This window comes from Equus asinus, chromosome 9 (assembly GCF_041296235.1).
Source record: "Equus asinus isolate D_3611 breed Donkey chromosome 9, EquAss-T2T_v2, whole genome shotgun sequence".
Taxonomy (NCBI): domain Eukaryota; kingdom Metazoa; phylum Chordata; class Mammalia; order Perissodactyla; family Equidae; genus Equus; species Equus asinus.
Genome location: NC_091798.1, coordinates 70,283,067 through 70,296,585, shown reverse-complemented (window position 1 = coordinate 70,296,585; position 13,519 = coordinate 70,283,067). Strand labels below are relative to the sequence as shown.

The window sequence follows — 13,519 nt, the reverse complement described above, 5'->3', positions numbered from 1 at the left end:
CACTTCATCTCTATAGGCCTCACTTATCAAATGAAGGGATCACACCAGATGATTTCTAGAGTCGCAACCCATTCTAAAAAGTATCCTCTTTTAAATACGTTTCTGGGAACTTACTCTAATTGTCTGTGAAAGTGGTCTTAGGCAGGTAGGTGTGTGTCACTATTATTCATGCAAAGTGGGTAAGGCTTTTGTTCCTTTTTAAAAAGGTGTTCAAACTGGATCCAAACAGTAAAGAAGGCCCTCTGTTGATCCTGGGAAGAAGCATGCAACCAGGCAGTGACCAGAATCACTTCTGTCAACCCACCGATGTGGCTGTAGATCCAAACACTGGGACCATCTTTGTATCAGATGGTTACTGCAACAGTCGGATTGTGCAGTTTTCACCAACTGGAAGGTTCATCACACAGTGGGGAGAAGGTACTCAGTAAGACTCTTGATCTCTAATTGTAATTCTTAGCCAGTATCACTAGGACAAGAGAATGGCCACCCCTCACATTCTTGAGGATGTAATTGTCCCCTGCAGTGAGGAAAACAGGGCCTCCGAATGAATCCAGTCGGCTCTTCACACACACACAAACACAGTCTTATGAGAGGGAAAAGAATGCTTCTACCCAAAAAATACTTTATCCACATAGGGAGAAAATCTGCAATGTGTTTATGGGTAAGCGATATTATGGAATAAACATATAAACTGCTTTACCTTATTTTTCCACTGGTTCCAGGTATTTAATCATTTACTATCATGAATTTGAAAAATTAGAAAACGTTAAGAGTGATTTGGGTGATTTTACAAATGGTTTACCTGAGGTTTTTCCTTGTTCTGTAGAGTCTTCTGAGAGCAATCCTAAACCAGGCCAGTTCAGGGTTCCTCACAGCTTGGCCCTTGTGCCTCATTTGGGCCAATTATGTGTGGCCGACCGGGAAAATGGTCGGATCCAGTGTTTTAAAACTGACACCAAAGAATTTGTGCGAGAGATTAAGCATGCATCATTTGGAAGAAATGTATTTGCAATTTCGTATATACCAGGTATTTCATCTTAATTTATTTTTTGTGTTTTGTCATACTATACTCTATCCTTAAAAATTGTCTTATCGTAATATCCTCTTTCTGTGAATTTTTTCTTATTAAAGGGTTAAAGATGCCTTATATATCAGATCTTAAAATATTTTAAAACTGGTACTTCATTGTAAATCATTTTCAACTGAAGTGCCATTGTTCTTTATATATCTTTGAAATAACGAAGAATTTGAAAAGATTTAACAAATGTTTGTAATGAATTAAAAAATTGTTCCCAAACATTGATTTCCATTTTTCCTTAATTATGATCATTTTCTCCAGTTAATAAATGGCTAACATTATGTCTTCACACATCATCAACAGATGGTGTGTGTCTGATAAAATCAGTATTCAAAATACTTCTGCTTCACATTTTTTTAAAAAGTGGTGGCTATTTTTTTTTTTAAAGTAAATATGGAAAGTAAGTAAAGTGTGTGTCTAAATGTCAGGAAGAATGATCAGTTCCAGAAATAAAATCTGGAATTGTTTTTCACATTTTCAGAATAGATTTTCTTGACTTGAAGAAAATCGGAAAAATAATCCAAACTTAAGATCCACTTAATTCACGTTACAAAATAATGGCATAAGATTTCTTTAAATCATGAATACCAAACAACTGAAAATATATTTCTAAAATTTACATATGGTTTTTGCAATACATTTCATTAAATATATCTATACCTTTATTAAAGTAGCATTGTCTATTTATAGTCATCACTATACTATTTGTTTCTTGTTAAAGTTGCATATGGCTACTATCTTCCTAAGTAGCTCCCAGTTTATTTAGGATGTGGAATAAAGGGACTCAGGTGAGTGGATAGGGAGCAAGTTTGGTTCCTCCCAAAATCAGTAAAAAGGTAATAAAAGATTCTCATTAATGTCACTGAAAGAGAAATTCTCATGTTGGTTTTTACCTCATGTTCAAAGAATAAATTTGGCAAGACCGTTTGTTTGATAAAGAAGATGATCGTGTTTGTAACAAATAAAAATAAATCAAACATGAAGAGAAAAACATCAGGAGAGAAGATGAGAGGTTATCTAGTTAAAAACAGAATCTAAGCAAAAGACAAAGCGTATTATAATTGGAATTCTCTACAATATTGCAGAATAGTAATTGATGTTGATAGTGTTGTCTTTTTTCTTAGTATGATATGCTAAAGAACCCTATCCTGAAATCCTTAAAGAAAGATACAAAGATCTTCAATACCACTTTAGTGTTGTGTATATTTTATTGTGTTTTAATTCTTTAAGACATAGTATTCAATCATCTGAAGTATTTATTTAACCAAAACATCACAGTTTCCATTATTTTGGATAAACACTACTATACTAAGAAATGTAATTTTACTACAAAGAGAATTCATGGAACTAATATAAAAAAGATGGTCTAAATTTTTTAATTCGGAAAAAATATGTCTTTGATAATCTAAAATGTGCATCTCACATGTTCTAACTTCAGTTGTTTAAAATAAGATCATTCTTCTATTTATACTATAACTTCACTTACTTTCTTTGCATGTTTTTCTCTGATTCTCCTTGTAGCTATAGCAGACATTACATATTTTTTTTAAAGATCTGATACCCCAAAATGATTAGCTTAAATAACCTGACTCTTCCTAACAGCTATTTAAGATGCCTGTGATATCTATCTTTCTATGTCTCTTATTCCTATTGCCTATATCTATATCTATGCATTCCTGATTTCTACTGGCTTCCGAAGTGGAAGGCCTTGCAGCTTCTGGTTTTCCTGTTACAAGGAGACTAGTCCCATAACTTGTTTGCTCTTCATCTTATTACTCAGGAAGAGACATTTGCTAGATAGTTTCTGTTCTACTTTCGTTGTTAGTTGTAGGGACCAGGTCACCCTACATTCACTATCTGTGTGATGTACATGCATATATTTGAAGGCCAGTCTTCTCCATATTTTAAAGAAAGTTTAACTGGATCTGTCGTCACAGGTTTGCTCTTTGCCGTAAATGGGAAGCCTTACTTTGGGGACCAAAAACCAGTACAAGGATTTGTGATGAACTTTTCCAGTGGGGAAATTATAGATGTCTTCAAGCCAGTGCGCAAGGTATTTACCTACATTGCCTAGGTTTACATTTTCCTGAGAATAAAACTAAAATACGAATCTTGGCATTCAATTTGTACTTGAATTTAGAAAAACTTTAAGGAGAAATGACAACTTTCTTAGCTAGGTTGATGGGAGTGCCCTACTCCTATGTTTTATTTAGAATAAATGTCCTTGTCTGTTCCTAAATCAGTTTCTTCCAATGCAAATTAACACTGTATGCAGTTCTAGGGTTCTTAGGAGACTTTGCACACCGTAGCAGGTTTAAATTCACTGTAGCTAAAATACCAAAAAAAATGTCTTTTTCTAGTTTCTTCCAACTAGAGAAGATACCACAATATGTTAAACTGTACTTTTATACTTCTCTTAAATCCAACAGAAATCTTGTTTGCTTTTTTTATGCTATGACTACACTGAGCAACAAGACTTGAAAATAGCACTTCCTGGAATTTATTCAAGTCCTAAAGACTTGGTTTAGATGAGAAACTAAAGGCTAGTTTTGGCTTCACAAATGGTTTACCACTGTTTATTTTAACAGTGCTTTTTACAAACACAGTGACTGTGGTTCATATGCTCATAGTCCTTCTGTTTCCTCAATTTACTTTGCCTGAAATATGATTGCCAGAAGGATCAGAATGTTCACATACACTGCCTGAATGTGCTTGTTGTACATCTATTTTGGAAAACTCAGCCTGCTAAAATACTGCAAATAAAATTATTTTTCAAGACATGTAAAGATTTATTGGCTTTACTTGAATCAAAATACAGCTATCATAAGCCACTGAACAAAGTGTATCTCCATACTCTTAACTCATTTATAGTATTCTTTAAGACACCAAATTTGCTAAATTAAAAAAAAACTTTAAAATACCTCATTATTTTAGAAATTAGTCTGTTAGAATACTGACAGCTAGTCTGGGGTTTATCAAAATTCATTCTCAAGGTATTTATTTTACCTCGAGTATGTTAGGTACTAAGGATGTAATGAACAGAACAAGACAAAGCCTCTTCCTCAGTTGAGTTTTAGCAAAAGTTACAGGATCTGAGTTGGACCAACTGAATTTGAACTAAAGATTCCAACACAAATTCCTTTGCTTGAGTTTCTACTCATATAAAACAAATAGGACTTTTCACAGAAGTATTTCACCTGAAAAGCAATAAGCAATCAAATATCAAATCATAGTAGCCCTTCAGAAAGAAGTTATTACATTGATCATATATATTTTACTTCAGTAGTGTTTCAGATCCTTATTGATTAGCTGATCTTCGTTGTTTTTGCGCCTTTGAGCGAACCTCTTCCTGTCTGTTGATAAAGAAAATGAGGTACTTAACCATCGTTCGGGTCTTCACTTTTATTAGTGCCGTGTTTGCCTTGGTTGTTCTTTTAATAATAACATACTGTGTCAACCAGGATATTAACTTTTAATTCAAATATGCATCTAGAAATCAAAACTAAGTGCTAAGCAAGAGGCTAGATTCTAAATGAGCCTTTCTCTCATGAAAATATGAACAGCCCTGAATTAAAATTTCAGAAAGCATTATGCCTAAATATCAGCATTCGTCCGACATTCAGCAATGAATGAGTCACAATATATGGGTCAATGCAGCAAACTGGAAAAGAGAGTCTAACTCAGGATGAACTTTGCTTTTCCTGTCAATAAATAAGACTTGGTATTACACCAAAACATAAGGGTTTGTTCTGTGTTGACTCAGTATACTGAAATCAGTTTATGAATCTCTCAGAATTTTCATTTAATTAGATTATCGTCATGAAGATTAAGTTTGGGTGAAGAAAATAATATGATGTGTTGACTTCTATATAAGAAGCAATTCTTCTTCTAAGTCAAATGTCAAGTTTTACATAATGTGTCTATGCCTCTGTTTGTGCCTGTCCACTAGTTATCTCCTCACATAGTTCAGTTCTCCCTCTTCTGTTAGATTCTTTAGACGTTTTTATGTCAGAATGTATGAGCTCCATCTTCTTGTCTGTGCAGGGAAGCTGAGATATAGGACAATAAAGAAGATGGTTCTATCAGATGGTGTCAAAAAGCTGTGAGGGCAAAAGATGCACAGTTGACCCCCAAAGTTCTTCCCCCATAATCACAGGAAAAACTCAGAGTCCTTATCGTCTGCTCTCACACACACCCTTCAGGCTGGCATTTTTTGTCTTCTGTCTTCTGCAAGGCAGCTCATGTGGAAAAAGAAGGAAATGATCCCCATCCTTCCACACGAAAAAAAAAAAAAGAAAGAAAAGAACAGTAAGCCCAGATTCGTGTTGTTTTTCCAGCTTTAAAGATGGAGATTAAAATGGAAATATTTGACAATATTTGAGCTGAAATGTTCACATAAGTTAAATTACTTATCCAAAGCTACCCAGGTCTTTCTAACTATAAAATGTGTGTAGCCTTTTAATCCCCTGAGGTACACATTGGTACGCCAAAGGATATTTTAAGCCACAACATAAACTTGGTGCGACTTCTTAAAGAACTATTTACTTAATATTAAGTAAGTTCAAACATGATTTTGTGTTAAAGTAAACATAGTTATGATACAGAGAACACAAATTCCTTATGAATTTCGAAGACAAAATTAGAAAATTTTGAGGGCAGGTTGCTCTGGGCTATGTCACCAAATGCCCCAGGAGGATGCCATCGTTCTTCTTTCTTGTCACTTTTATTTTTCTGGGGAGGGGTACCTCAAGAGAAGAGTTTGCAAAGCCTGGATTAGAAGTTCTTTCAATCTGTTCAACTCTGAAACCCCAAAGCTTGCAACAGAATTTTCTATTTCAAATGACAAAGCAGTAGAATAGTTCATTAAAAAGACTACAGTTGGGTGCCTCTGATTGCAGTAGGAAAGGAGGTCCCAAAGTCCCATCCTCTGAGCCTCCGCCTGAACCCTTCCGATGGCCCCAAAGTATTTCCAACAGAACCATTGTCTCCCTGGATCAGTTTGAGGACCACGGATAGAGGTTTATCGCTATTGTAGCCTTGAATTGATGATATAGTGTGATTTATTTAAAGCAAAGTCCTTACCTCATGAAGAGTTCACACATTCCTCCCTCACCTTTATCCCCCCACCTTTTATAATATTTTTCCTATCAGAAAATATGAAGCACTTTACAACCATATATTTTACTAAGCAGTTTCCAAGAACATTTTGGTATAGAAGAGGAGCTGCCTGTAATTTGCAAGTCTGTTGCCACCCATTAGCTGAACCCCAAATAAATATGAACATTTAATGACAGGCTTGTGAGATTTCAACAAGGCAACATTTTGATTTCTGGCCCTCTGTCCTTGTCCTGCACATGTGTCACAGCTCATTTGAGACTATGAAGGAATGAGCCTCCTTGGCAAGGCTGTCTCATTTTTCTTTTCGATGTGAAAAATTGTTGCTGCTTTTGAAAGCGTGATAGTATCTCCAAGCATGGATTGTGCCCCTCCTAACGGGGGCTAAGAACAGTAGTTTGCCTCATTAGCGCCCTTTGTACTCAGCAAACCGGAGTGGGCAGATGCTGGCTGATAAGCCCACAGTCGGCATAATGCTCCTGTTCATACTCAGTGGTCATATTTTTGAGAACTGTGTATTCAGGCAGCCCTGCTGGCCTCGAAGATGAAAACATCATCCACGTCCTGCCAACTGGCAGGCATGAGGCACCTATGGAGGCTCCAGTAGACAGATTGAAATGGCAGCAGCACAGCATTTTAAGGCTGCTCTTCCAGGAGCTAGCTTGGTGACCATGAGAAAGTCACATAAAGTACACCCCTATCTCCTGTGTCCTCATGACTGAGATGGTGATGATTTGAAATGGAAGCATGTCATGAAGAAAGACAGTCAGAAACACCAAGTGTCTAAGTAGGTACAAAACCTGAGGAAGTACTTGGAGGTAACGCTCAATTTGTTTCCTTTGCTTACGGAAAATATTGCAAACACTGGGCTTCAGAGTATTAAACCCCACGTTGCTGCATATCTGCTAGGATGCATTTTGGAAATAATCTAAATGCTGGGAATCTTTGAAATGACTCCTCTTATCAGTAATGTACAAATAGTTGTTAAGGTTGCACATGAAGCTTCGTGGGAATAATAACAAAAGTTAACACTCAGCCTTTTTTACTTGTGTAGATTAAAACACAAATTCTATTAAATGTAGTGATTAAAACGTAGAAGAAGCATGAAGGCAAAAGTAAATATAAAGAAATTTAAAACTAAATGTAAAGAAATAGGTAGATAATGCAGCCCCAAGAAAATAAGACTGTAAAAAACAAATAATCTACTTGTACATGTTTACCTTTTAGAAGTCTTGAAAGTCAGTGATGAGGGTCCCTTAGCATTTCCCAATGCACAGAATTATGCCTGGCAGAGTGAGTGCCCAGAGAATGACGGCATGATTTTCCTTAGCCTAGAGTTGGTTTGATGGAAATTATTGTTTCTTTGGTGTAATACATATGCTTGTTGCTTGTGGTGTGCTTTGCTTTGTTTTTCTGCCTTTTCATGAAGAATTCAAATAGAGGCTCCCCTCTAACGTCTGCTTCTCATTTGGGCAGCACTTTGACATGCCTCATGACATTACTGCATCTGAAGACGGGACTGTGTATGTTGGAGATGCTCACACCAACACCGTGTGGAAGTTCACTTCGACTGAAAGTATGCTTTGTACAGTATTTTTGTCTACATTTTTCCTTAGTTTTATTGGTATTAATTTGGGGGATTAAATTAATTTTAGAAGTGGAGAGAAACATCTTCTTTTTTCCTGGCAGTTATCCCCTTGTTTCCACAGATATTCCACAGGAAATTCTTGATGCCTGAAGTAATGTCTACTACGTTGAAAGCTGGTGTTAATTCCAACTTAGTTCCAGAGGGAGGAGATGGCTTTGGCAAAGCAGGGGGCTGACTGGTTTCCACATGAGCATCATGCCACATGTGGCTCTTCAGCTCTCAGTAGCTGCTGAGCATCTTCCTGCCAGCTTCTGTGTCAGACACGTGTTATCCCAAACAGGAAGCACTCTGAATTTCCGCTTTAGGCTTCAGCTTGCTCAAAATACTCAACTGCTATTTTCGTGTCACTTGAAAGTATGTCTGGGAACAGAAGAGTTTCTCTGTCAGGATCAAGCCAGCTAATTTGGGGATTTTCTAATGCAATTTGGACATTACTTCTAATTCTTAAAAAGTATACTAACCTAGCCTCTGATAACATACTAAAAATGTAAGTTTTGGGCCAGCCCTGGTGGCCTAGTGGTTAGTTCAGTGTGTTCCGCTTCAGCAGCCCAGGTTTGGTTCCCGAGTGTGGACCTACATCACTTGTCTGTCAGTGGCCATGCTGTGGTGGCAGCTCACATACAAAAAGAGGAAGATTGACAACAGATGTTATCTCAGGGCTAATCTTCCTCAGCAAATGAAAAAAAAGTAAGTTTTCTAAGTTGAAGAGCAGTGAGTGCTTAGTAGGCCACAAACCACAATGTCCAGAGATGCTTTGAAAATATGGCAGGCTCCATAGGAGAAGACACAGTTAAAGAAAAGAGTTCAGGATGATAAATTTGAGCTGCAGTAAGCCATTTTAGATAGAGAAATAATAAGGACATATGGACTTGAGGAAGATAAGAAATATTAATTGTAACAAGGAAAAATGCAAATTACCACAAGGGAAAAATACAAATTATAACAAAGAAAAGTGAAATCAAGAGTTCAAAAACTTTAATCAGATGCCATACAGGTCTTGGAGCCCAAGTATTTGATAATTGCTATCTTCAGAATTGTCCTTTGAGTATCTTTTGCTCTTTTGTAATAAAGACCCAGCGCAATCGTGGGCTATTCTACTCCAGCAGTAACTTCGCATGCCTCTTGCAAGCGTGGCTCCCCCACAAAGAGGAACCAGTAGGTGTGGGCAGACAGGAAAGCAAAGAGAGAGATGGATAATTCCCAACTGGATGACTAAACCCAGGCTTTCAGAATAAAAAAATGAATAAGTACATTTCAAGATGGAAAAGATTTCAGAAATCTAGCCAATTTATTCATTTTGCAGATAGGAATATAATACTTGAACTCATTAAGATTCCAGTCTGAGGCTCTTTATACCACCCTAGTGGTTGGTACTCAACAGAGATGAATATCTGAGTCACCTGGAGAGGATTTTTAAATACATATGGCCAGGCCCCACTCAAGATCTATAGAAAAAGGAAGAATGATAATAAGTATATTTTGGAAAGGCTTCCCAAGAGGTTTGATACATCCCCTGATGACAAGTGCTGTAATATAGCATTCAGCTTCAAAATAGAAAAGTCCTCTGCATAGTCCAGAGTGCAACCAAATAATAAATCTGGAAAATGGTACCTTTGGAACAGTAAGACCACCATCAAAGGCTTAATAAGTGTCCTATGTATTTGCATTCTAGTATTTAACTAATCAGATCCATTTATGTCAACTAGAAGACTATTAATCGAAACATAGTAGAACTGGTAATCAGTCTATGTCCACATGAAAACAGAACTAATTGATATTTCAGAAATAATACAGTATTATGAACTCCACAAGGAAAAGCTCACTCTAAAGATGAAGACCTTTGAAATATTATTAGGGCTTTGTATTAAATTGTTTTCTATTATTGTAATGTATTTGGTAAGTTAAGGAAATATTTTCTACTGAGTAAAGTTAATATCAAAATTAAGTTTTCAAATGTTCTTTTTGGGGATTCTGATTTCCTGTCTCCTTGCTGTGCTATGTTACAGGAGTGGAGCATCGATCAGTTAAAAAGGCTGGCATTGAGGTCCAGGAAATCAAAGGTTGGTCAGATTACTCTTATCACTGAAACCCAAGGCTATTTGTGTTGAGTTCTTTTATGGCTCTTGACTGCACTTAAAAAATTATCAGGCTAAAAATAAAATATAATCTGGTAAATTATCCGTAACTTCTGCTATGTACTGAGCCTTTAAACCTGCATGTTGCCACTGCTTTTTCTGATAAATGGAGTAGTAATAATGAGCTCAAATTCACTGATTTCAAGTGATGGAAAGTGATTGAGGATGTAAGAAATCTGTAATGAGTGGGCCAGAGACATTTCAGAGAGGAAAAAAGTCAGTCAGTCACTTTAGGAAGTACATTAACCCCAGGTAAGCAGAAAAATACTGTCTAGCATACTGGAAAAGGCCTTTCTTAATGGTCTCTACTCTAAAGGAGTGAAAAATATCTTTGATGAGTAAATACTATAAGGAACTGAAAAGATTAGCTGCTCCCTAAGCTCCTATCTTTGCACCATTCAACCCTCATCATTTACCGAGGGCCATCTTGTGTAAGGCACTCTAGCAGGTTCAAGGGAAATGAAACTGCTTGACTGCGAGACACTTAGAGCCTATAAGGAGTGTGTGTGTGTACACATACATATCCATACACATATATAGAAATAAGTATATCATTGGTATATATTATTAGGAATGGGGAAATGTGTTAGCTACTGAGAAGCAGCCACTGGGTTCATTTGGAATCTCAGTCGGATTATTTTCTCCCTTTCCTAGGATCAGCTTCTATTTGCGTATTTTCTGTATCTGCAGACAGATTTTCTACTATCTGCAGAAATATTTCTACTATTTTCTACTATCTGACATGGTCATGTATGGTTAAGAACTCACTAGAAGTGCTCCTAATGTTTAAGTAGCAAAGTGATTCCTTTATTAGTTGCTTTACAAATGATTCACCTAGATACTCAGACTTAACCCTAGGCTTACTTGTTTTCCTTTCTCATGAAAGCAGGTGGAAAAAAGATGAAAAGAAGCAAGAACCAAGGGGGAGCTTAGGGATTTTATGTAGGCAGATAAGAAAATATAGCCGGCTCAAGGTTGAAAGGGGTAAGACAATATTATAAAATAAATAAATAGCAATTGTTTGGCATTTGTAGAGATTCTACCCAGGTGACACTACTGAGTGGCATTCATAGCACACTACTATATTGAAGAAGATTCCTGATCCCCTATTTTTCTATCATTGTTATATATAGAATTATTGATAAATTCTGTTTGTCCTGGAATAAAGATATTGGGAAAGTTATTGTTATTAATAATAGCTGTCACTTATGGAGCACAAACTGTGGCTATACAAAAATTATCACGTTTAATCCTTACGCCAATCAAGTGATAATTACTATTATCCCCATTTTACATATGAGGAATGGAGGATCAGAATTACTACCAAGCCATTACTAGATGGTAAGTGGTAGAGCTGGGTTTTAAACTAAAGTCTGTTTGGTACCAAATCCTGTGCCCCTAACTGCTCTTACTGTACTGCTGAGGGGAGATGAATACCCCCAATTCATTCACCACAAATTCTTCCAAGAACTACAGGTTGGGAATGGTTGTAGTTTAGTCTGAAACCTCTGGGATTTCAACATGAACCATTCTGTTTAAACAGATCCACCAAAAAATTCTAGACTGTACTGGTTGACCTGTTGAGAACATCCCAACCCCACTGACCTCATCTTGACTGGCCAGTGAAGAATGAACAAGCTTTCCTGTAGGCCATTTCCTTTCTCATCAGTGCACACCACTGAGTCTATTTGGTTGGAAAACCTCCCAACTTTGTGGCAGAACCCAGAAGTTCAAGTAGTAAATTTGATTGAAACATTTTGTCATGACAGTCCCATTTTACTAGTTAGGAATATCCAAACTCACATGAAGTTGTTCTGTTCTGCTTTGAACCCATATGACTCCCATTAAACCTTTCTTATTACAAAAAGGAGTATAAATCATGCTGGATCTCCAAGAGTTTATCTTTTGTCAAAACCCAGAAGCTTAATTTAAAGCACTTCTTATCAAAAAAGGGGAGAAACACCATCCCGGCTTTAACAGCCCTGTAGATCAAGTTCATTGTAAATTTCCAATTTCGAGGAACCTCCAATGATACTCATCCACACTGTGAATGATCACATAACAGATCAGTAATAACAGGGTTTCAGAACCAGTGTTGTGTTCTCAGGGAGTTGCAGGGATAAGAGAATTTGTGATAAGAAACTTATGAAAGGGATTTAAATTTTCAAACAAAGTTACCAGGCATAAAACAGATATGCCAATATCCCATCAAAAGCGTAGGGTTCCCCCTTCCCTCACCACTTACAATAAAAGATGATGGCGAATCAGTCTCAAGAAAATAAAAAGAAACTCTCGGTGCAGTTAGCGTCTTAGGCCTGACAGAGAACAACACATTGTAGAGGAAGCACGTCGCATTAAAAAAAAAAAAAGAGTAATCTCATTGGTTCTATATGCACATTTCATGTCTTCTAAAATGTTACATGCTAGAAGCCATCTAAAACCTTCAGCCCTCAGTTCTGTGATGAACTGGGCAATAATCACTGTGTTGCTATTAGAACTATCCCTCCTCTCCTGTCCTAGTAATTCCAATTCCAAATGGTCTCTGGGCTTCTCCCCTTCTGTCAAGGGGAGAGAGATCTGAGCATGCTCGCATGTGTGAGCTCATACAGCAGTGCACCTAGCCTCCCTTTAGAAATGCATTGCTTTAAGGAAGAAGGAAGAAAACTTCTTATACATCAGCTTTTCAAAATTATTTTTACCTCTAACTATCTGCAAAGGTGCCAGAAGAGCTTGTTTGAAGCATTTTTGTTCTAGATGGAATACATCTGGCATCTTATATGGTAGAAGAATGTCATATGGGTATGTCCTATCTTCCAGAAGTCTTGGGTCCTGGCTAATGTTAGAGCTTCTTCACTCCTTCATCAGGGATGCTCCAGATTGCCAGGGTTTTCAGTTAAAGAATTTAGGATAAAAAGTAAAAGTGAGGCCAGCCCTGTTGCCTAGTGGTTAAATTTGGCACACTCTGCTTTGGCGGCCCAGGTTCGGTTCCCGGGCGCAGACCTACACCGCTCATTGGCAGCCATGCTGTGGCAGCAACCCACATACAAAATAGAGGAAGATTGGCACATATGTTAGCTCAGGGCAGATCTTCCTCAGCACAAAAAAAAAAAAAAAAAAGTAGAAGTGGCAGAATTAGGATTGTTCTTTATGCTTTGAGTGAAATTCTTAGAATCTTAAATGCTAACTATTTTTCAGGCTTTTTATTCCACTTACAAAGGCTCCTGAGAAGAACAGCAATTTTGCTTTTTTTTTTTAGACTGAGAAATTTAAAATTTTTATCCTCTTTCTTTAAAACGTAGAGCATCTTTTAAAATCTAAACATACTTCAGCTGGTTCCAAAGTTAGAATGTTCAAGTATTTTTAGCAGATGACACTCTGAGTACCAGAAGGGGTGTGGAAATCAAGAATTTCTAAAGCACAATGTGTGTATCTCAGCAAGTTCATTACCTCATTCTCAGCCCACTTTCTATGAATGCTAAACTGATTCTTGTAGTCTATCACCTACTTCATAGTTCTTTCCTTTTAATGGATCCCAGTCCTGGC

At 37.0% G+C, this 13,519-nt stretch overlaps 1 protein-coding gene and 1 long non-coding RNA gene across 51 annotated transcripts in view; one reads left to right on the top strand and one right to left on the bottom strand.

Annotated features, from left to right (window-relative positions):
* Nucleotides 1-13,519, top strand: part of PAM (peptidylglycine alpha-amidating monooxygenase) — a 274,133-nt gene that overhangs the window by 254,113 nt on the left and 6,501 nt on the right. For all 50 annotated transcript variants that reach the window (XM_070517694.1, XM_070517690.1, XM_070517684.1 and 47 more), the window contains 5 exons: nucleotides 207-417; nucleotides 827-1,027; nucleotides 3,016-3,131; nucleotides 7,670-7,769; nucleotides 9,848-9,901. In XM_070517694.1, the coding sequence (XP_070373795.1) occupies nucleotides 207-417; nucleotides 827-1,027; nucleotides 3,016-3,131; nucleotides 7,670-7,769; nucleotides 9,848-9,901 (682 nt within the window). The remainder of the gene's footprint in view (nucleotides 1-206; nucleotides 418-826; nucleotides 1,028-3,015; nucleotides 3,132-7,669; nucleotides 7,770-9,847; nucleotides 9,902-13,519) is intronic.
* The window catches only part of LOC139046203 (uncharacterized), a 34,372-nt gene continuing 28,918 nt past the window's right edge, over nucleotides 8,066-13,519 (bottom strand). Inside the window, exon 3 of the long non-coding RNA XR_011505927.1 lies at nucleotides 8,066-8,201. This is a non-coding gene — a long non-coding RNA (uncharacterized lncRNA). The remainder of the gene's footprint in view (nucleotides 8,202-13,519) is intronic.